Consider the following 23074-nt stretch of genomic DNA (forward strand, 5'->3'; position numbering starts at 1 on the left):
TCCAAAGACATAGAAAATCACAATTAACCTAAAACTGAAGGACACTTTTTTCCTTGGTTCTCAGGAGGTTATGCTGTTTGTTTGTATATAATGGAATTAACCATATTCTCATTTTAGTTTAGTGTTTCCATAGGAAATTAAAGAGGTAGTACTGACAGAGCAGTTACTTGAATGTATCGTGTTAGTGGAACAATGCTAAAGTATTGTTTGTTTTTTTCTAACAACCAAAGAGGTACATTTAAACAGCTTTTTTTTCCAGGAATATATGCATTTCATAGGAGTTTGAGCAGTGATAATTAGCACATTGTTCTGTGCCCAGTTGTTGTCCAGGCATGAAGTGTAATTATAGGAAACGATTCCTTCAATACAGCTTTCTGAACTCTTCTTTTGTGGCTGGGTGGATGACTGATGAGGGAATGTGCAAATACTCCAGTGCTGTCTGGGCTTTAGCAGTCACAAACCCTCATTGTGCTGAAAGGGATTTACAGTTCTATGGTGGATTGGGCAGGTTGAGCAGGTGGCATTTGCCATCATCAGTTCATGCACTTTTTGCCATGCCTTGTGATTTCCAAACATCATTTGGGACCACCACATGCACTCATAATGTAGAGCACAGTAGCATTTTCAAGGCGAGAGAAAGACAATTGGAATTCAAATGCTGCCATTACGTTCATTGGGAAAGGCATTCTAAAACTGAAAATCTCAGGCGTCCTTTTACAGGAACAAAGAAAGGAGAAGACTGACATCTACAGTTGAAACTATAAAACTATATGAAAAGAATGGCAAGGCCTCAGAGGAGTCTTCCACGATAATTTACGGAAAATTCCAGATCTCTTAATTCTCAGTACTCTTTAAAACAGCATCATTGCCTTCTTTATTCTGAAATACGTGGATAAAATCAAGTATTGCATTGGGGGAGGTGTGAGGTACTAGTATTTCAAGAGCGCCGGGATATGCCTGCCATGAAACAGTGATTAAATATATCTGGTGACAATATTTTGGGTAAGATTGTACAATATGTTTGGTTTATGGGGGAAACAATATATTTACTCTCACCTTCATTTTTCCTGTCTGGGTCATTGTGAGCTTATGAATGAAGCATGTGACATGAAATAGACAGTATGTTTTATTGGGTGCCAGTTCATGACAAGACACAGGCTTCCACAATTCACATGAGCCACGTGTTTTTGGACCTGGAGGAAAGTCAAGAAAACAAAAGAATAACATACAAGCTACACATACCCTGGGTTTGAACCAAAACATCAGGAGGTATGAGACCACCATGCCACCAAACAAATTTATGCCATAAAAAAATCTGGTATGTCAGTTCTTTGTATGTACAAACCTAGTTGGTTAATAAACTGTCTATTCAGTTCTATAAAATAGCAAATGAAAGGTGAAAGGGTCTCATTTGAAATAATTTGTAAAATTTAACATAAAACGATGTGGTTGTATTTTCACTTGTCCTGTACTATTTGCAATAAAGAAAAAAAATATTTACGTCACTTGTTTAGATCACAGAAAGTCGTTATAATTAACTGTAAATTAATCCCAAACATGGATTTTCCCCACGGTCAGTCCTGGTACGCAGCCATGTTGACTCGTCTCGTCTCGGGAAACTCATTTCACTGCCCGCATCTCCCGCTGTTTGCTAACTTTGATTTGACTCGTTAGAATACTGAAAAATATTTAGTGGACTGTAGTGCCGTACTGCATTTAGCAGTAGCAGTACATTGCTTGCGTTCTTGAATTATTTGAATTTCATACACACAGCGGTGCCGTTAGGTTCACTTTAGTGGATTGCGCTCCTGCACGCCGTATCCACCGGTAGTTGTCGGCGTCTCCGGACACTCTCCGCCTCTTTCCCAGTGACAGCGCATAGTGCGCCCGTATTCTGCAGGGCCGATCAGCGACGCCATCTTTAAACCCCTACTGGCACCGCCGTTCAGTGCCGGATCGGTGCTGTACACGCTGCCCGTGCCCGCCTTTTACATTTTAAAAGTAGCACCGTGCAGTGTATAAAGAAATATATACACTGCCTGTTTTTATTTCGAAGGAAAAATACAACGCGGGCAAGTGGCGCGGTTATTATATCAAGCAGGAGCAACAATAACAAAAGGCGGAAAGGCAGCCGATTAGGCGTTATTGGTACGCTAACAGGATAGCCATTTGGCTAACCATATTAGGGTTTGGCGGACAACCGTTGGTTTAGAAAGGCGTCCTTCTCCCCTCTTCATCGTCGCAGGCGCAGCTCGGTTCGGGTCAGACTCGACTGCGTGGCCGTGGTGTCTAGGTCCCGGTTTCTCCCCCTCCCCCCTGGCGATCCGGCCGGAGATGAGCGGAAGATGTCGGTGTCGGGGCTGAAGGCCGAGCTGAAGTTTCTGGAGTCGATCTTCGACCCGAACCACGAACGATTTCGCATAATCGACTGGAAGCCAGATGAACTCAGCTGTCAGTTTAACGTGACTGGGGAAAAGCTCCTGATCATCCACTGCAACATCACGGTGAGGACTGGAAAGGGGCCCCGGGATGGGCCCGTTTGACTCCGCACGCCGTGGTTCAGCGCCATCAGCCAGGCATCCTCGGCGTATCCGCTACCTCTACTCGGCGCCAGAAACGCTGCGTATATATAATTATCCAACACGAAGTCATTTATACAGCTCATTCTCAAAATTCGTTGCCTCTGTTTCCCTTTTTATTTTTATTTATATCCATATTAATGTTTTGTTATTGTCACGCTTGAAACCGGAAGGGTAACTAACTAGCTAACGTTACGTCAGATGTTTGTCTTTTTACTCTGCTAATAGCTAACAGCTAACAACATGCATCTGGTCGTGCTGAGTTCCGCATTACCGACTCGTATACCTAAGTTACGTAATGTTTTTATTATCATAGTTTGCTGTCCAGATGACTAGGGAAAACGGCAACTTCAGTTCCTAAACGAGTAACGAATTATCTCGTTTCAGGTTGTGTACTAGATACTCGCTAGTTTTGGTGTGGACTAGCTGGTTAGTCAGATATGTTGAAATTCCTCTTTGGCCGTTTATGGCCTGGACTTATAGCTGTTTATTTGCTAATCAGCAAAGATTAAAAGACTGAAATGTGAGTGGATGTTTACACGAGATGTTAAATTAGAGAGAATCTTTGTGTCTTGAATCGTTAATGACGGGGAGATTGTTCAGCCCTTTAAGAAAGTTTCTGAAGTGACAAGTTATGACAGGACTTGGGTTTGAATCCCCCCCCCCCCCCGGACTTGGCATGGAAAGCCAAAACACCATGAGACCTAAGTGGTTACACAAGTAGAAATATACCATTTAGGGCTTGTTTTGAGAATCAACCCCCCCTTTGGACATATCTGACAGTGCTCACAAACAGTTCTTTTCTGTATCAAAAAACAGTTGACAAAAACACCAGACTCGTATACTGTGAACATAAGAAATTTACAAATGAGAGGAGGCCATTCGGCCCATCAAGCTCGTTTGGGGAGAACTTAACTAATAGCTCAGAGTTGTTAAAATCTTATCTAGCTCTGATTTAAAGGAACCCAGGATTTTAGCTTGCACTACACTAGCAGGAAGACTATTCCATACTCTAACTACCTGTTGTGTAAAGATGTGCTTCCTCAAATTCGTTTTAAAATGTTCTCCCGCTAATTTCCACTTTTGGCCACAAGTTCTAGTATTTGTGGCTGTGGTACTTGATGTATTTCTCTGCACCAGGTCATACTGTTTCCCATTGTGTTATCCAAACATTTCACAATATTACTAGTTGCATAATCAGTTGTGAATTTGTATTTTAAGCTGTTTGTGGAAGGTTTGTTCAGTTATAGTTGTATAATTATATGATCATTTTCACTGACATTGCCATTATTTTTAAAGTAATTTTTAAAAATGCATTTTAGTGGAATTAACGGTCTCTTGGGTGTCTGTGTTGTGCACTTAAATTACATGAATATTCTACAGATTGAGTGAATTTTATGAAACAAATATAATAAAATACCGAATATTCAGAATAAATTTATAAGTTCAGAAGTCACTTTTACTGTAAAACTACATTTGTTTTTGCTGATAGGAGCCTTTGTTTTGCACACAAACTTGACATCTTTTAGTGGTTGTACCAGCAGCAAGGATATTATAAACCAGTTATTAGTTCATTCCACACCCAATTAGCTCCTGTTCTTTAGTTAGATACTGTTTAATAATACTGTCCACTTTTTTAAGCTACTTGCCTACTTAATATGTGCTATGGTGTAATGGGACATGTGCTGTACTTTCTGTATGACTTAGTGTGTTGCATTGTATGTGCTGATTCCAAAAAGTTTCTTATGTCTTAGGAATCCTACCCTTCAACACCCCCGATATGGTTTGTGGACTCTGATGACCCCAGCTTGGCCCAGGTTCTGGAGCGTCTGGATGATGTACGGAAGGGCAACACACTGGTAAGGACTGGTATCTCAACTGGATTGCAGTGCAGATTCACCAGCTCCTAGGCCTCTTTCAGTATTTAAAGGCTTCTTGAAGAAGATTACGTGCATGTATTTGATGATCACCTTTTTGTTCAAAGTATGAAAGTATGCGTACCATGGTTCTGACACAGCTGCTTTCATTTTGTATGCAGTAACCATGTGTGTATACAAATGTCTGTGTGTGTATCTGTCTATAATGAGAGAGAAGCTATGTACTACACACACACACACACACACAAAGACACAGCTTTACGTCGACTTGCATTCACATTTGGGACTGGTAACACCAGTCTTAATTACCATTATCGTTTCTTTCATTTTAGTTTGTTGATTTAAAGCATGTTTTTTTGTATGGGTAGTGTCTTTAAATCTATGAATGTCATGTTTTAAATATAATAATTGTTAATTTGGTTCATTTGTGCTGTTGATGGTTTAATTTTCCTGGTAAATGTTCTATAATTTTTAATTGTCACAGTGGTTGACTGGCTCCCAGACAAACATGCTAGGGTGAAGAACACATGAATCAGTTAAAGATCACAGGCTCCTCTCCCCTTTTCTCTCTGATCTTTGAATCTCTGGTAGACCTACTCCAAACACTACTCATTGTATATTCATTCATTTTCATTAAAGGAAAACCATTTACCCAGTCTCCTTTTGTGTAAAACAATTTTTTGGGAGACATAATATTAGAGATTTTGATACCAGAAAGGGTTTTTATTAGATTCCATATTTTCTTTTTTATTCAAACAGTTTATTCAGCTTTTTTGAACTGCTTGACTGACTACCCTGTTACTCTGTTTTTTTCCCTGCTACCCCTGACTATAGTGTGCCTTTAGTTTATTGACCTCTTAGCACTGGAACAACCCTTTTGGGGTTGCTATGAGCTTTTGATTTTTTGGGTGGTTGTGTACCTCTCTGGGTTTGGGACCTGTGCTCATGTCAGGAAGTTGTTGGGTTCAAATCTCTTGGCCAGCAAAATAATCATGTCACAGTTGAGCCCTTGAGCAAGGCCTTTAACTCCAGCCACTCCAGGGGTACTTGATGCTATCTAACCCCACTTTTTGACCACAAACTTACCTCGGTTGTACTTTGCTTTGGAAGCATCTGCTAAATAAATGTAAATATGCCCTATTTTAGTTCATAATGAAAGACTGCTTAGTTATGCAAAAACGTAAATTGTGCAGCAGCAGTAACCTGCCCACCCTTAACACTTAATGCCTCCATGTGTAATAAACTTAGTTTCTAATTGTACACCTTGCAGGCCTCAATCAATATATCATTTGGCCAATGAAGTCAGCTAATATTTACAAACTTATTGGCTTTGGCTGAATGCCTGTTAATAAAACGCTAACAATACCCCTCTAAACATTTATGATGGAAAAAAGGAGCTCTCATTGAAGAAAATACTGAGAGACTGTGCTTCCTGAATTGTATCTTAAATTTACCATTCTTACTCTGGGATTATTAGTATTGCAGTTTTCTTGGTTTGTGCTATGATAGATTGTGATTGCAGTTGGCAAAGATTATTATTAGTAGTTTGCTGTGTTTTATTTGTGATAGTTGGGCTAGTTTGATATGGGGATCTTGCCAAAACAACAAAGAGAACCCCCCCTACACACACACACACCAACAGTCCAACCATTCAACAAAAAATGGGGGTGGGGTACTACACCTAAATAATCCAAAAGTCACTGAAAGAGTCTGCAGCCTATCATCCAAAGAGGAGGTAAGGCAGGGAATTGGCACAGTCAATGGACAGTGGAGATCAAAATCCAGAAAGGCCCAGGTAAATTAGTCCAGTCTGTAGTCATACACAAGTCATGCATAATATAAAAGACTTGTTACTGAAGTGGGAACAGAAATATTACAGTATTATGTTGAAGAACTTTGACAGAAAATTATTCTTTGTAGAACAGTTTTGCTGCTGTTTGTGAATTCAGAATTGTGGAGTTCAGGTTTACTTTTCAATAACTTATAGGTTAGTATGTTGTGTTCAGGGCTTTGTCAGTTTCTGCTGTTGGAGTCTGAAAAATTGAGAGAATCATATCAAACTAATGGTCTCTGTTTTTAATAATTATTATTTTTTGATCGTGTAAACCTATCTGTTAAGAATTTTTATCACCTTAAAAACAAGTGATATTGCCTTTGTCTGTTCTCATGTTAGGTTTGATAATGTTAAAAACTACTATACACAAAGTAGAATGTTTGAATGTGAGGTCTCAAATGACTTTAATTTTGGATTTCTTGGTTGTGTATTTAAATGGAATGTTGTGGTCTAGGCAGCATAAAAGGTAACATAGCTGAGTAAAATCCTCCCTTTTATTTTTCCTGTTTTATGTAACAAGGCCTTTGTTTACCACCTACCCACTCGTCGCTGAAGGGCCCTGAAGGGGTTCATATCCCCCCACTGCCCTGAAGAGCTCTGGTAGCGTTGCTGATTTATATCTCTGCTTCCAGCTCCTGCAGCAGCTGAAACGTCTCATCTGTGATCTGTGCCGGCTGTACAACCTGCCCCAGCACCCCGATGTGGAGATGTTGGACCAGCCCCTACCTGCGGGGCCGGTAAGCAAATGCCAGATAAGGATGTCAGGATTGTGACAATCCTGTCAAGCTGTCATCTAAAGTTTCATTAGTATAACAGTTTGACTACTCAAGGCATGTTTGGTGAAGCACAACATGAGCAAGTTAAATTTGCTTGGGTGAAGGAGTGGCACTTGTGATCTCACTATTAGCCATTTTTAGTAGTTTAAAAAACTATTAAGGAACAGGCACAAGATTTGTTCCCTAAGTCTGTCTTTAAGTAGAATGTGTAGGTAGTCAGAACAAAAAATAATACAGTACATAAGTATTGTTATACAGTAATAAAGCAAATAGGGTACTGTACTGTATCTCGAGCCGATGAACTGCTGCAGCCGCACAATGAGCATGCATTCATTATTATAAGTCATTGTATTTAACCTGAATTTTTAATATATTAGGCTTTATGGCAGTCTGTAAGTACAAGTTGTCCGTAAGTAGAACGTTCTTAACTCATTGACTGCCTGTATAACTTTTGTGCATATTTTGCATATAAATCAGAAGCTTCAATGTGAACAGTTCCAGCCCAAGAGACATCTTGCTCTCTGGGCAGGAAATAAAAGCTAATGTAAGCTTGTTGGAAAACATGTTGGTGGGTATTTTTGACAGAGTTGAGTATACTGTTCATTATACTTGGTAGATCCTGTTGATTTTTAAATTTATTTTTATTTATTTTTCTATTCCTATAACGGTATGATTAATTTAAAATTGTTTTGTAACTAGTATTTTTTTTTTTGTATGTTGCATTGCTCTTTCTAGCCTGTAACTACAGATGAAGTTACATCTGAGGAGGAGGATGAAGATGAAATGGTAGAGGTTTGTATCTTTTAAAATTGTATTAAGGTCACCTCTTGTATACTTAGGGTGTTCTTGCATACCTATTGGTGCATGTGTGGTCTGGTAGCAGGATATTGAAGACCTGGACCACTACGAGATGAAAGAGGAGGAACCTGTAGAGGGGAAAAAGTCTGAGGATGATGGGATTGAGAAGGAGAACTTGGCGATCTTGGAGAAAATCCGCAAGAACCAGCGACAGGACCACTTGAAAGTAAGTGCCCATTCGGTAAGATGACTTTTCCTACATTCGGGGGAACTGGGTGCTTTTCTGTGAACATGTTTGCTGAATGGTCCTTGCTGTATATTGATTATGGATGCTTATGGTCAAATCCCGTTTGATTTTGACACATACATTTCTACCATAACGTCTTAGATGTTACAATGTGATGTCATTTGCTTTGGAGAAAGTGCCTTGGTTGGAGGTAAAATCAAGTATTTTTGGACATTAATTAAAAATGCTTTTGCCTTGATGCCTTCTGGTATGTGAGTGTTCATAACTGTCCTGTTCAAACGTAAGCCTCTGTGCAACAGCCAACATATTGGTTGAAGGTGTGAAGGTTTTCGATTCAGGTTCCAGTAGGGACTCTCCAGCTGGAGCACCCTTGACAATAATGTACTTAAGTTGCATTATTGCAGTTAAAACAATATGTGTAAAGGAGGAGAATTGTGTGATTTTGTGTGGAGAGCGACATCAGCTATGTGGTTCAATGTAAAGTTAAAAAATAAATCACAGAATTTTCTGTGATCCTGTAATGAATGGATGTATACCTGTCTGTTTTCATCAAATTATGGAACACGAATGTGATTGTTGAACCTTTTTCACCTCTTTTATTTTAAAGGGACTTTTCTCATTTTCATTCTGCTGATATTACATGCTAGCATGCTGATGTTTTTTAGCCGACACTTTTATCCAAACTGACATTCAGTTGAGAAAACAGGCTTGGAAAGTCCCTGGAGCAATTGAGGTTAAGAGCCCTGCTTAAGGGCCCTCTGACAAGAGCATGATACGTGGGAAAAGAGTGGTTACATAGAATGGATGGGAAAAATGAAGCTCTGAAAACCACAGTGGTTGGGGTGATTCTGCTTTCAGTTACTGACTGGTTAAACACTTTCTGCTATCATTTTCCAGTTGGTTGAATCAGGGAGTGCACCTGTGCCTTAAAACCTTATTGTTACAGGAAGCTATGGCTGGGCTAGTTGTACGATTCAGTGTTTTAGAAGCTGTGTAGGTGGCAATATATCCCTGTCTTGTGGGGGTGATTTGGCCTGCATGGCTGTTCTTGCAGAGCGGAGAAGCATTTTGTTGGTTCTTGGTCCCCAAAATTAGTTTTGTTAGCCTGTTGACCACAGGTGTTCTCCTTAACACTGCCTTCTCCTGCAGGTTTCACCAAAAAAGGGAACATCAGCGCTGTTTGAGGAAATCGGTGTACTACTGTGGATTCCCTTGAGTAAGGGATTCATTGAAATTGACATGTTTTGAGTATAGCTTCAATGTTGCTGGTCCTGGTGGTTACATTCAGAGAGCCGGCTATTACTGGCTTAAAATGGGCTGCTTAGGCTTTGCATGCTGACATTTTGGTGCCTGCTGTCTTCCAGGGGGCAGTCTCTGGGTCAGTACAGGCCTCTGACCGCCTCATGAAGGAACTCAGGGAAATCTATAGGTCACAGAGTTACAAGACAGGTGAGCACAGAACACGTCGGGCTTTGTGTTGACATGGCTTGTGTTTTATGAGATTGAATGCATTTCCTTTGTTGTTGAAAGAATTATGAATAATTTAAAGGTGAGCCCAAAGTAGTGAAACCTTTGGGATATTAAAGGATTTTTCCTTTTACAGGCATCTATTCAGTGGAGCTTGTCAATGACAGCCTTTATGAGTGGCATGTGAAGTTGCGGACGTAAGTGCCAGCCGGCATCACAATTGACTGTGTGGGGTAAGGGGTTCAAAAGGTGGCTGAATTTGAAGACTCAATTGATAGAAGTACACAAACCTGTATACTGATCATTTGCTGTTTATGTATGAGAAGACATAGTTTAGTGGTTATGAAAACCATCTGTAATCCGTCTTGTTCTGTAACAACAGGGTTGACCCAGATAGTCCATTACATAGTGACTTGCAAGTTTTAAAGGAAAAAGAAGGCGTGGATTACATTCTGCTGAATTTCTCGTATAAAGTGAGTCTGCTTATTTTTCCTGCTCAGTATTCATTAAAATAGTATTTTCCAGTATTGCGTGTTAAGTGAAGAGTATTTGTATAATTTACGCATTTGTTTGCAATTTTCAGGATAATTTCCCCTTTGATCCCCCTTTTGTAAGGGTGGTATCTCCTGTTCTGTCTGGAGGGTAAGTGTTACATTTTTTTAGTGGATAATTTTCTTATTATTTACCATATATGTCCCTGATTTGTAACTCAGCATCCAGAGCCGCACATTTCAGCGGTGTGTCACAGCCGACCGGTCGAGAAACTGTTCTAGAGGCTTGTGTGCAATATTGGTATCGAAACAGTCCCTGAAGAAGCCACTGACAGTGACTGTCATAGTGAGAGCTCAGATATGGAGTTCCCCGGTGAAAGGGGGCACTTGCCCACTTGATTACTATATGGATGTGTAGCAGCAAATACTCTTAAGGATGGGGAAGACGATAATATTGGTGAAAAGCAGTTGATGTGCTCCCCGTCTACCTCTGCAGCAGAGGTAAAGCAGGTGGACAAGTCTCTCCAGAAACTGCCTGATCTTGGTTGGTCTCCTACAAGGATGTTCAACAAAAAGAAGAAAATGATGTTGAACAGGAAAACTCTAAACCCCCAGAGAACCAAAACACAAGTCTCAACTTGAAAAACATAAAAAATAAAAATAGGCTTTTTATAAAGATCAAAACAACCGGGATCCTCTGTAATTGAGTCTAATTGGAGAACATATGCAAATTCTGAAACTGCTGTTTCCCCTTGGTCATTACTGTGACCAAAAATAAAACACATTTTTTCTTTTCCAAAATAAAATTAGAAAAGACATATAGTTTGTGTGTTGGGTAGGCCTAAGGAGGGAAATTCATGCACTATCATTGCAGGGAAAGATCTGGGATTAAATGGATTAATAGTCACTAGATGGAATAGGAATGTTTCTAAAATAACTTCAGAAGTTGTTTTGGCGATGCTTCAGGCTTCAGTCTATTTTCAGTAATGTAAGAAGTATATATCATACTCTTTTTAAAATATCCACACGGTATGTCTTTACAGTTATGTTCTTGGTGGAGGTGCCTTGTGTATGGAGCTTCTCACAAAGCAGGTAGGTCTTTGCTCCCCAGTTTCCTGTCAGTTGGTATATATGCATACTGTAGTTGTTGTAACATGTTTTTCATTTTAATTTATAGGGCTGGAGTAGTGCCTATTCTATAGAGTCTGTGATTATGCAGATCAACGCCACCTTAGTCAAAGGAAAAGCCAGAGTGCAGTTTGGCGCCAATAAGGTAAAAATGATTTGAGTACAGGGGTAGTCCCATAGCGCTGCAAGCTAACTGCACGCTAATTAAGCACCCATTAATTTTTTGTCACAGCTAGAATCTTTCCTGGGACCTTGGTAAGGACCTCTTTCTGGCAACCTTCTGGTTACACCTGCATTTCCTTAACGTGTGCTACCTACTGCTCATTATTATACATCTTTCTTGTCAACCCTGAGAGATGTCAGCAGTCTGTAAAATGGCAGAATGTGGCAGCACACAGAATGTTTATGCAGATGAGCTAAACATGTTCTTCAGACGGAAGCACCTAAATAGACATTTGGGATTATGGGAAAGGTTAACGGGAACGCTTTGGGATTCTGTTGCTCCAGCACTATTATGTTTTGAGCTAGTATGCGACACATTACACATACTGCTCAATGAAATGTATTTATTGCCATTGTAAGATAAGCTTCCTCTGGGACAGAACACAGATCCAAGTGACATGGGGATTGGTGAAGTGGAAGAGTTTTGCTTAGGACTGCAACAACTAATCAATAACATTGATAGTAATAATAGTTGACGACAAATTTTGACATTGATTGTAGCGTTTCTGCGGTTTGCTGTGTAAATTATGTATAATGACATTGCCACCTAATTTTGGCATGCCGTTACTGTGTGCATGGTTGCACGCATTATCTGCATGCTACATTTGTCTTTCGTGGTCAACACATGCCTACAGCAAAGATATTTCGTCAGACCAGTAGAGGGCAGATGCATTGCAACAAACAAATTCAGGTTCAGGTTCAATTTTGTCTTGGCCTAGATGTGGTCTAGAGTTGACCAGTTGGTGACCACTGGCTTAGAGCATGCATCTTAGCCATTTTAATGCTTAGCTAATCAGTAACTAAAACTCTTGACCCTGCCAGGGCGCTGAATGTATTCAGTTGTAGCTACTTGGTTTGCTGATTGGAGAAGGCTGTTTGTGTTTACAAGCAGGTGCACAATATAAACTGACCTTGATTGTCAGTTTGACTGTGTATAGTCTTGAAATATCCGGCTATGATAATGGACACAATTCTTTGGGAAATATTTTTGTATGTGGCAAAGAAAGTTTTTGCAACAGGTTTCGCAAAATGTAATAAAGTAAAATGGCATTTCCTACATGTAAGTTTTGAGACAACCGTTTTATCCCATGTGCTTGAGAATGGCCAGTTAAACTTAAATATTCAATTTTACCTTTAGTTCATTTCTGTAATATATTAGAATATTTATATATTGAGTTATTACATTATCAGAGATATTGTAATATTTGTAATATCTTGTATTATCTAGTATTGGTATTTTAACATGTTGGGATTAGGGATCAATAAAGTATTTTGATCGGTTGTTTGATTGAAATCTGTATCTTTAACTGGCTCTTCGTTTCCCCTGCAGAACCAGTATAATCTTGCTAGAGCACAGCAGTCATACAAGTCCCTAGTACAGATTCACGAAAAGAATGGTAGGTTTTTGAGTATGCCCGTCGTACGATAAATCTGTAGATCAATATTGAGTAATTCGGTTAGAGTTAAGGTTAATGGTACAAGACTGGCTTCAGATAGCATAGCAAAGACTCTGAAATGCCTTTAGATCTCTTCAATTTGTGTTATAGCTTCTTCTGTTTTGTACAGTCCGTAGAGAAGATACCTACCCATTGATATTTGATGACCATGTCTGGATATTCTCCCCTGTAAAGCTGTGCTTGATTGTGTCTCTTGCAGGCTGGTACACACCCCCTAAAGAGGATGGATAGGAGAAGATCCACTATCTGTGCACTGGGACCAAGTGTCTTAGGGTCACTTTTGTTTTTAATCTTTTCATTTTTGGATTATATATTCCCCCCCCCCAGTCTGGAATTCTTTTTATCAGGAGTGTGACCCTGACATGGGTGGTGACCCATTCAGTGAGATATGTAGACCAACGGGTAAAAATACATCGCTGACCTCTCTGAAGGCACATCTTCCTGCCACTCTGTGTTCCTTTCTCATTGCCGTGGCACTAAGACTCCTTCAGCCATTCTTTCTCACACAGATCAACAGAATCTTAAGGAGGAAGAGTGCTGGGGTTGAAAGGATTGTCAAGGGTCAAGTGTCACTGAAAATGGTCCCTTGGGGGGGGGGGGTCGCGTTCTTACTTCCTCTTGCCAGATTGCATGCAGCACAGTACCGTTTTCTGTGTTGAAACGGAGGGAACAGTTTGTGGCAATCTAGGGCAACTCCAATGAGATGAGCAGCAGGTCACATATCGAGGCATGCTTTGACCTTTTGGTTCAGCCATCATGTCCATTCTCTGGTGGCCCAGCCTTTCTGGACAGCTCTGGGTAGAGTCTGCCTAGCGATAGTCAGCCATGACTTTTGACCATGATGTGCAGCCTCTCTCCATTACTGAGACAGCTATTGGCCATAGCTGGCATCTCGGTGCAAGTCTTGGTGGCAGTGGGAGCCTGACCATATACTCTTCATTTAACAAATGTGTGCCACTGTTTCTGTCCCATCTCTTGTTGCTTTTTTCACATGACAAGAACTATGAAGAAACAATATACTGCAGAAGCTTACGGCTGGATCGTGAGGCGAGCAGAGATGTACGCAACAAGAACATCCCCCAGCCTCTGCCAGCAGGCCGGATGCCGCATAGTTAACCCCAAACAGAAAATGGTGATGGTGTTGGACTGAGAATAGGGCTTGGCCTTTTTAATTTGACTGTATATGTGTTTGAAACCTATGTCTGCTTATGTACACTATGGAATAGGAGGTGCGGCAAACTCTTATTTTACATGTACAATAATGTGGGGGGAGGGGGGAAACAGTGAATACCTGTACTGGAGTAGTAAGGAAAAACTTACTCCTTACTCATTTTCATTAAGGATTGCATTTAGTTGCTGAACTGTGTCATTAGAGTGGCTTTGCTTCTATATCAGTAAAATACAAGAGTAATAACTTTCATGTTCCATCAACTTCGATCGAGTGCTGTTGCAGTCTTTAAAAAGAGAAAACAAAAATAGCCATAATCCGGGCTGTTACATCCCAGTATGGCATGAAACTTACCATGGGTGTATCTATGCAGAGACAGGTCATCTATACAGGTTTACCAGTAAGAAGCTTTTATGCACGTAATGTTGAACAGAACCTGCTACAACATAGACCCAGTCTATCCAGCTGCAAGTCCCAACTGCACACTACCACATGGATCATCCTCCTCCACCTGGTTGGCTTCTTTCACCACTGTTTTCACATGTGTGGAAGGCTCTGGAAATGGCCGGCGTGAATTGCATAGTGTTTGTGCAACCCTTGCATGACATTAAGATCCAGATTCGGGTAAAATTCCTTCACTCTGGCTTCACAGTGAAGGCAGAAAGTTTCCTCTTGCCTTATAATGGACAAGGAAACGCCAGCCCCTGACACTCCATGTGATCTCGCTAAAGTTTTTGGCTTCCTGCTGACTGCAGAAGAAGCTGAATTTCTTGCTCAACTCTGAAGACATGAGTTGCTGCTGAATAGTTTTAAGTTGGGGTGGATGTGTGCATTTTGACATGGTGATGCCTGTCATGGTGGGTCAGTTTAACCTATGTTCTGTATGTGTGTGTGTGTGTGTGTGTGTGTGTGTGTGAGAGAGAGAGAGAGAGAGACAAACAGACAACTTACTCCCATGCTATTTTGATTTTATGTTGGCACTAGAACAGTACCTGTATAAATCTAGTGTTAACCGTTTTGTATGAAAGTACATCTTTCGTGTTTTTTTTTTTTTGTGTGTATGCTGCCATATTGTCAGTCTTACTTCTAAACCAAATCCAGACATACACTTTGGTGGCTGTGGTTGCAGTGGGGAGTTCCATTGTACAAGCCTCCACCGTCTTCATCTCCAAAACAGTCATTTGTGTGACTGCTTCTACAACTTTTGTCTGTTTCTAAAGCAAACTGCATTTAAGCTTTCCTTGACCCACTTATACTGACAGGAGAGCTTCTCCATGATGGTTGAAGTTCTGTGTTCTTTATTTGTTTTAATTGCTTTTACCTTTTCATTTAAAGTAAGACCACTGCACCAGGTGACAGTACAGCCAGTGCTTGCTGTGTCTGCTGTACCAGACCTGTTTTTGAAAACGCCTAGTGCTCTGGACACGTGGTTCTGACCTGTCTGTACTCAGGAATACAAACTAGACTTGTGAAGGCTGCACAGATGTTTTCATTTCAGTTTACACTATGCTGTTATGCAGCTGTACAGATGTGAGCACTGAGAAATCAGGCGTTTGAATTTGTTGACCGTCTCAAAGACAGTTTGTATTAAAGTTTGTGACAGTTGCAATCAGGTGTAGATGGTCCTGTATGATAAGAAGCATGACTGTGTTTTATTCACTGAAAGCTGGTGGCGTGGGGCATGAGGATAGCAAATTCCATGTACGTTACTTGCACAAGAAAAAAAAGTTTCTAGAGAGCCTTGCCTAAGAAAGTATGTCTGGCTGTCATGGCTGACATTTGGGAAACCGTATTTGTTGGGAGGTACAGAAGCATTGGCTCTAATGAACAGACTAGTTGTCTTTATGTTGGTACACAGCCTTTCTGAAATGTTTTCATTCAATTATGGCCCTTATTGGCTATACTGACATGGGGCAGATATCAGCTTATAACTCATCTGTCTGTGGTGTTAAATTCAAGAGTAATTTCCACTACTCCTATTGTTTGAGTTTCTGTTCAGCTTGTAATCCCTTTGGCTTTTGCTGTACTTCTTCACCGTGTTAAAAAGACTAGAATTCTCAGTGTTCAAATTCTGGAAGGCTGTGAGCTGAGTTTATCCCCCATTTTTTTTTTGTTTGTTCTTTTTATTTTTAAAAAAAGAATTCTAAATCTTGACAAACCGTGTACTTCCCTTGGCTCCGTCTGTTGTTGGGCAGGTTATCAAATTATGCACTGTTGGCATGCTTTCATTTATTTCTTTTCCATTGCAATTGCATAATTTTGACCATGTACAGTAATTTGTAAACTTGCATCAAGTTTATGAATAAATAATTAAAAAAAAAAAAACTTGTTTTTATAAAACATGTTTTCATTTAAGGAGTGGGTTTTTGCAAAGGCCATGGCTATTGGTTAAGTTAATATTGAATATGATATGTCAGTGTTCATATCATTCATTTTCTTTTGCTGTAAGTGTTTAAATACCATTATTCTGGCTGAGAGTGGGGGCGAAAGTTTTCCTTTCATTACAACATGTAGTGAAAATCATGCTCAGATAAAGGGCTTTGGTTCCTCTTTTGCTTTTTTTCTGGTCCCCTTATCTAGAAATTCAACCCAGCAACATCACAATTCCAAGTACCACTTTCTGTAATTACCAAATAAAAACCATGAGGTAGGTGCATGTGTTTAGTTTTCTTGAACTTTTGAATATTTCACTGGGGGGTGGGGAGAGTATTTTTTTTAGGGTAGTCAATATTCTGTCTGGGAAGTGTTCAGAACAGCAGAGGGAGACATAGCTGACTTCTTAGCTTTAATGCAGGTGCATGCTGGGGACGTGCAACCAGGGCCGGCTCTAGCTACAGTCAAGGAGAACAGGCCATTGCCTGTGTTGCAGAGGAAGGGAGATATTCATTTTCTTGGTTGGAGGGCTTCCCAAGGAACGCTTTGCTAGGGCTACTGATGAGGTAGAACCACCCATGTACACAACCTTCCATGGTTCACTTCTAGTTATGTCACAGGAGAAAGAATATGCTAAAGGAATAATAGTGAGACAATAACACCAGTTTAGATAATATACTCATGGTTTATGGAATGTCCTGCACTGCTAAATTCATGATAGAAGATTCGCTTTGATTCTCCAGACACCCTCTTCCTACTAATCACTGTTACGTAAAAATGACGACCTGTTTCTAAATGACCTTGGTGTTGCCTATTAAAATAATGTTAATTTTTTTAATGAATGATTACTCAATATCTCCTGAACAGAAATTTACTTATAAATCCAATTATAATGAATTACAAAATACTGGTCTTTCTGTTTTGTTGACATTTCATTAGTTTGACTATATAAATGAAAGGAAATTGAAGTTCTTACATGTGATTAGCCCATTGCTTTAGGTATTGAATTAGGAGTTCAGGTGGAATAAAGTGGACATACTGGTTTGCTAAGACCAGCATTGAGAAATAGGCCTACTGTAGTCAAAAAACACATCTTAGTTTTGTGCTTAAATATTTTAAATTAGATAAACCTAGGAACAAATCAAGTTATCACAGTTTTGCATGAAATTAGAAGAGATCAGTTTGTTCTATTTAAACTGGGATCAAGGCAGCCCTTTGATGGCGTTATGAACTAATGAATTATAATTACATGCAGCTGCTGCAGAATGTGACTGGATTAGGAAGAACATAATCATCGAAAAATATATGCAATAGGATTAATATACATACATGTTGCATATTCTGTATTAGTAGCTTGCCACTAGAGGGAGTTCACACACTTTGTTACTCCATATTTGTTTTGTTTGTTTGCACGCTTGTTAATTGTTTATTTGTTTATTTATTTGATCAACTAAAAATCCTAAATTCGATCTGATTTTCCTGAAGTACCCACTCTGCTGACGACATTTAATGGGATTAAATGCTGCTAGATTCTGTTCATAAAAGCCCAATGAATTTTACCTCTGAATAATGAAAATGTGGGTCTTCTGAGTTTTTAATAACCATATATAGCAGCTGTCTTTTCTTATGCATAATAGAATACTACTGTAATTCATGAGGCTGCACATTTTCTTTACTCAAGTGATTTTACAACCTAGCCTTTGACTGCGTTTTGTATTAATTAATATAAACCAATTTCATAGAAGTCTTAATGATGCATACATTAGCTGAGTCATATGCATTAGATTATATTTATTGTGCATAATTGTGGAGTCAACTGGTCAGTCAGGAACAGCTTAGAAAAATCCTGGGACCGCAGAAAGCGATGTGATGGTATAAACGGTTCTGGCATGTGACTGTTTTCATGGATCCTGCTGCAGGGGTGTGGTGGAGGAGTCCAGATTTGGAGGTCCTGGAATCTGGGTCAGTTACCTCTCAAGATCTTTCACTGGGTCACCACACCCTGGCTGATATTTGAGTATAGTTTTCGCACTGGAACTCAGGGTAACGAAATATCAGTTCCCAATTCTGCATGAAGACAAATATGAAAGCATTTTGTTGTAAAAGAAATAAGTTCCTGCCTGCTTCCTTAATGCCATTTTCCATCCTGTACATAAATTCCAGTAAATACTTAATGGAGACAGGACTACTTCATCTCAGGCAACAAGCATATAATTTCACTGAAAATTAGGAGGACGTAAACCTCCGCCTCTGAATATATAGCCACGAACTTTGTTCTGTTATGTTATCTTTACTTTAGCTGATGAGTGGGACCTGGACCAATATGTAAGACCACAACAACCATGAAGCCCTGCTGGACATGAAACATTCATCCCAGGAACTTGTGTTCTGGGTCGTTCAATCATGTGTACAGTCACTTCCCTTAAGAAATGGCAACAGTAAAAAAGATTGGTCATTAGAACATAAGAACATACTGTAAATTTACAAACGAAAGGGGGCCATTCGGCCCATCAAGCTCATTTGGGGAGAACTTAACTAATAGCTCAGAGTTGTTAAAATCTTATCTAGCTCTGATTTAAAGGAACCCAGGGATTTAGCTTCCGCTACACTAACAGGAAGACTATTCCATACTCTAACTACACGCTGTGTAAAGAAGTGCTTCCTCAAATTTGTTTTAAAATGTTCTCCCTCTAATTTCCACCTATGGCCACGAGTTCTAGTATTTAAACTAATATTGAAATAATCATTTGGCTGAACAGCATTCAGATCCGTTAGAATCTTATATACCTGGATCATGTCCCCCCTTAGTCTCCTTTGCTCAAGACTAAACAGATTCAGCTCAGCTAACCTCTCCTCATAAGACATTCCTCTAAGACCAGGAATCATTCTCGTAGCCCTCCATTGCACCTTTTCTAAGGCAGCAATGTCCTTCTTAAGGTATGGTGACCAAACCTGCACACAATATTCTAGGTGGGGTCTTACCAAGGAATTATATAAATGTAACATCACCTCCCTTGACTTAAACTCCACACACCTAGAGATATAACCCAACATTCTATTGGCCTTTTTTATTGCTTCCCCACACTGGTGAGAGTGGGACATGGAAGCATCAACATACACACCAAGATCTTTCTCGTAATCAGCTACCTTTATTTCAGTGGAACACATAAAGTATCTGTACTTTATATTTCTGCTCCCTGCATGGATTACCTTACATTTATCTATGTTAAATTTCATCTGCCAGGTATCAGCCCAGTCACTAAATAAATCCAGATCCCTTTGAAGCCTCTCTGCTGCTAGATCAGTATCTACTACACCGCCCACCTTGGTGTCGTCTGCAAATTTAACCAATTTACTGTATGTATTTGTGTCAATATCATTAATGTAAATTAGGAACAATAGTGGTTCTAAAATTGAACCCTGCTGTACCCCACTATGAACACAGGCCCACAGCGACATTGTGCCTCTAATAACTACTCACTGCTTCCTGTCAGTTAACCAGTTTTCAATCCAAGCTGCTACAGTTGCTAAAATCCCTGCAGCTTTGAGCTTAAGCAAAAGCCGTTTGTTGGGGACAACATGTGGGGGACAATTTCACTTGTAGCTTCCTCAAAGAACTCTAGTAGATTCGTTAAACAGGATCTACCTCTCCTAAATCCATGTTGGCTATCCCTCAGAATGTTATTTGCATCCAGGTAATCTACCATTTCACTTGGATTATAGCTTCCATTATTTTTCCAGTAATGCTAGTTAAATTGATTGGCCTATAGTTTGCTGGATTACTTCTATCCCCTTTTTTGAATATGGGTGTTATATTAGCATGCTTCCAATCTGAAGGTACCACAACCACAGATAAAGATTTCTGGAATATTAAAGTTAAAGTTTGGCTAATAATATCCCTTATCTTTTTTAAAACTATAGGTAAGATGCCATCAGGGCCCTGCAATTTTTTTATTTTGAGCTTAGACAGGCTTAGTACCAGTTATGCAGATATTAGTCAAAGACGACTCTGTATTCGTACTAAATGGTGGTAAATTACTCATGCTCTCTACTGTGAACACCCGTGTAAAATAATCATTAAACTCATTTACTATATCAATTTCATTTTCAATTATAAGGCCCTTACTATCCTGCAAATTAGTGATTTCAGCTTTTAGAGCTCTTTTGGAGTTAAAGTATTGGAAGAAACTTTTATTGTCATCCTTAGCCTCCAATGCAATTTTTCTTTCTACATCCCTCTTGGACAGTCTAATGTTATTTTTTAACTCTACCTGTAGACTTAGATACTCCTGCTTAATTTTGAAATCATTATTTTCCAATTGTGGAACAGAGCCCTTTTCCTCCTGACTTTATTCTTAATTTACTTAGTAAACCATTTTGGTTGTCGTTTCCTAGATTTAGTTTTGCTGGAAACAGGTATAAAGTCCTCTTGCACTTGCAACAATGTGCTTTTCAAAAATTCCCATGCCTCTTCAACTGTTTTGCTATTTAACTCCGTCCGTCCTCCTTGGATTGCCACCTTATCGTGGTGGAGGGGTTTGCGTGCCTCAGTGAACCTGGGGGCTATGTTGTTGGGGGCAATAGCCCCTGGTAGGGTCTCCAAAGGCAAAAAGGTCCCAGGGGAGGGGCCAGACAAAGAGCAATCCAAAAGAACCCTATGAAAAAGCATGAAAACAAAGTCCCGTTTCCCTCGCCCGGACTAGGGTCACCGGGGCCCCACCCTGGAGCCAGGCCTGGGGGAGGGGCCCGTTGGCGAGCGCCTGGTGGCCGGGCCTTGGCCCATGGGGCCCGGCCGGGCATAGCCCGAAAGAGGCATGCGGGACTGTCCCCAGGTGGGCCCACCACCCGCAGGGGGAATGTCAGGGGTTCGGTGCTTTGTGGATCGGGTGGCGGCCAAGGGAGGCCCTGGCGGTCCGATCCCCGGCGGACAAAACTGGCTTTCGGGACATGGAATGTCACCTCTCTGGTGGGGAAGGAGCCTGAGCTTGTGCGTGAGGTTGAGAGATATCGACTAGATATAGTCTGGCTCACCTCAACACATAGCTTGGGTTCAGGAACCCATCTCCTGGAGAGGGGCTGGACGCTCTTTTATTCTGGAGTTGCGGCGGGTGAGCGACGCCGGGCTGGGGTGGGGCTATTGGTGGCCCCACAGCTCGGTGCATTAGCAACGGAGTTTACCCCGGTGAATGAGAGGGCTGTTTCCCTGCGCCTTCGGGTCGGGGACAGGTCTCTGACTGTCATCTGCACTTATGCGCCGAATGTCAGTTCAGAGTACCCGGCCTTCTTGGATTCCCTTAGCGGTATGCTATTTGGCGTGCATGGTTTGTCCATAACGAACACCATGTTCGAGCATAAGGGTGTCCATAAGTGGACATGGTACGAACATGCCCAGGGCTATAGGTCAATGATCGATTTCATAATCGTATCATCTGATCTGCGGCCTTCCGTCTTGGACACTCAGGTTAGGTGAGGGGCAGAGCTGTCAACTGATGACCACCTGGTGATGAGTTGGCTCAGGTGGCGGGGGAGGAAGCCGGTCAGACCTGGTAGGCCCAAGCGCATAGTGAGGGTCTGCTGGGAACGTCTGGCAGAGGCTCCTGTTCGCTGGAGCTTTAACTCGTGCCTCCGGCAGAATTCCAACTGCTTGCCGGGGGAGGTTGGGGACATTGAGTCTGAATGGACACTGTTCCGGACCTCCATTGTGGAAGCGGCCGTACGGAGCTGTGGCTGCAGGGTGGTCGGTGCCTGTCGTGGCGGTAACCCCCGTACCCGATGGTGGACACCAGAGGTGAGGGGGGCCGTGAAGCTGAAGAAGGAGGCTTACCGGAAATTATTAGCCCGGGGGTCTCCAGAGGCAGCTGACGGGTACCGGTGGGCCAAGCGGAACGCAGCTCGGGCAGTCGCAGAAGCAAAAAGTGGAGGAGTTTAAGTATCTCGGGGTCTTGTTCACGAGTGAGGGTATGCGAGATCGGGAGCTGGATAGATGAATCGGAGCGGCGTCTACAGTTATGCAGGCGCTTAACCGGTCCATCGTGGCTAAGAAAGAACTGAGCCAAAAAGCAAAGCTCTCGATCTATTGGTCCATCTTCATCCCTACCCTCACCTATGGTCATAAGCTATGGGTAATGACCGAAAGAATGAGATCGCGAATACAGGCGGCCGAAATGAGGTTTCTCCGCAGGGTGTCTGGGCTCTCTCTTAGGGATAGGGTGAGAAGTTCGGATATCCGGGAGGGCCTCAGAGTAGAACCGTTGCTTCTTCACGTCGAAAGGAGACAGTTGAGGTGGTTTGGACATCTGGTGCGGATGCCTCCTGGGCGGCTACCCGGAGAGGTTTTCCGTGCATGTCCTACAGGGAGGAGGCCCCGGGGCAGACCCAGGACTCGCTGGAGGGATTATATCTCTCGGCTAGCCTGGGAACGCCTCGGTGTCCTCCCCGAGGAGCTGGTAGAGGTAGCTGGGGAGAGGGAGGTCTGGGTGCCTCTCCTGAAGCTGCTACCCCCGCGACCCGAACCCCGGACAAGCGGCAGATGATGGATGATGGATTTACAGTTTCTAATTTCCGTGTCATACCATTAAAGTTAGCCTTCCTAACATTGTATACTTTTAATTTCGACTTCGCTCTTCTGACACTAAAATTAACCTCGAATTTAACCAT

At 41.3% G+C, this 23074-nt stretch overlaps 1 protein-coding gene across 5 annotated transcripts; it reads left to right on the forward strand.

The window, feature by feature from the left end:
* Positions 1-1618: 1618 nt before the first annotated feature.
* Positions 1619-16700, forward strand: LOC111848069 (ubiquitin-conjugating enzyme E2 Q2-like). Of its 5 annotated transcripts, XM_023819788.2 has the most exons (14): positions 1619-2148; positions 2246-2504; positions 4334-4438; positions 6923-7027; positions 7802-7858; positions 7947-8105; positions 9476-9560; positions 9715-9775; positions 9961-10051; positions 10162-10220; positions 11113-11161; positions 11247-11342; positions 12750-12816; positions 13076-16700. In XM_023819788.2, the coding sequence occupies exons 2-14, from the start codon at positions 2346-2348 to the stop codon at positions 13105-13107; spliced, it is 1125 nt and encodes a 374-aa protein (XP_023675556.1). In that variant the 5' UTR covers positions 1619-2148; positions 2246-2345; the 3' UTR covers positions 13108-16700. The 5 variants fall into 5 exon arrangements, with proteins under 5 accessions (XP_023675556.1, XP_072573905.1, XP_023675558.1 ...); XM_072717804.1 differs by having other exon boundaries at positions 1619-2504; XM_023819790.2 differs by lacking the exon at positions 1619-2148 and having other exon boundaries at positions 7947-8090.
* The last annotated feature ends 6374 nt before the right edge of the window (positions 16701-23074 follow it).

The sequence above is a fragment of the Paramormyrops kingsleyae genome, chromosome 11, assembly GCF_048594095.1.
Source record: "Paramormyrops kingsleyae isolate MSU_618 chromosome 11, PKINGS_0.4, whole genome shotgun sequence".
Classification (NCBI taxonomy): domain Eukaryota; kingdom Metazoa; phylum Chordata; class Actinopteri; order Osteoglossiformes; family Mormyridae; genus Paramormyrops; species Paramormyrops kingsleyae.

What these genes read in the sequence shown, in the direction of transcription:
- LOC111848069 (XM_072717804.1), top strand. Translation starts at nt 2,346, where the DNA reads ATGTCGGTGTCGGGGCTGAAGGCCGAGCTGAAGTTTCTGGAGTCGATC. An exon ending in AGCCCCTACCTGCGGGGCCG is followed by an intron (nt 7,028 to 7,801) that starts GTAAGCAAATGC and finishes TGCTCTTTCTAG; the next exon opens with CCTGTAACTACAGATGAAGT. An exon ending in TGCAGTTTGGCGCCAATAAG is followed by an intron (nt 11,343 to 12,749) that starts GTAAAAATGATT and finishes TTTCCCCTGCAG; the next exon opens with AACCAGTATAATCTTGCTAG.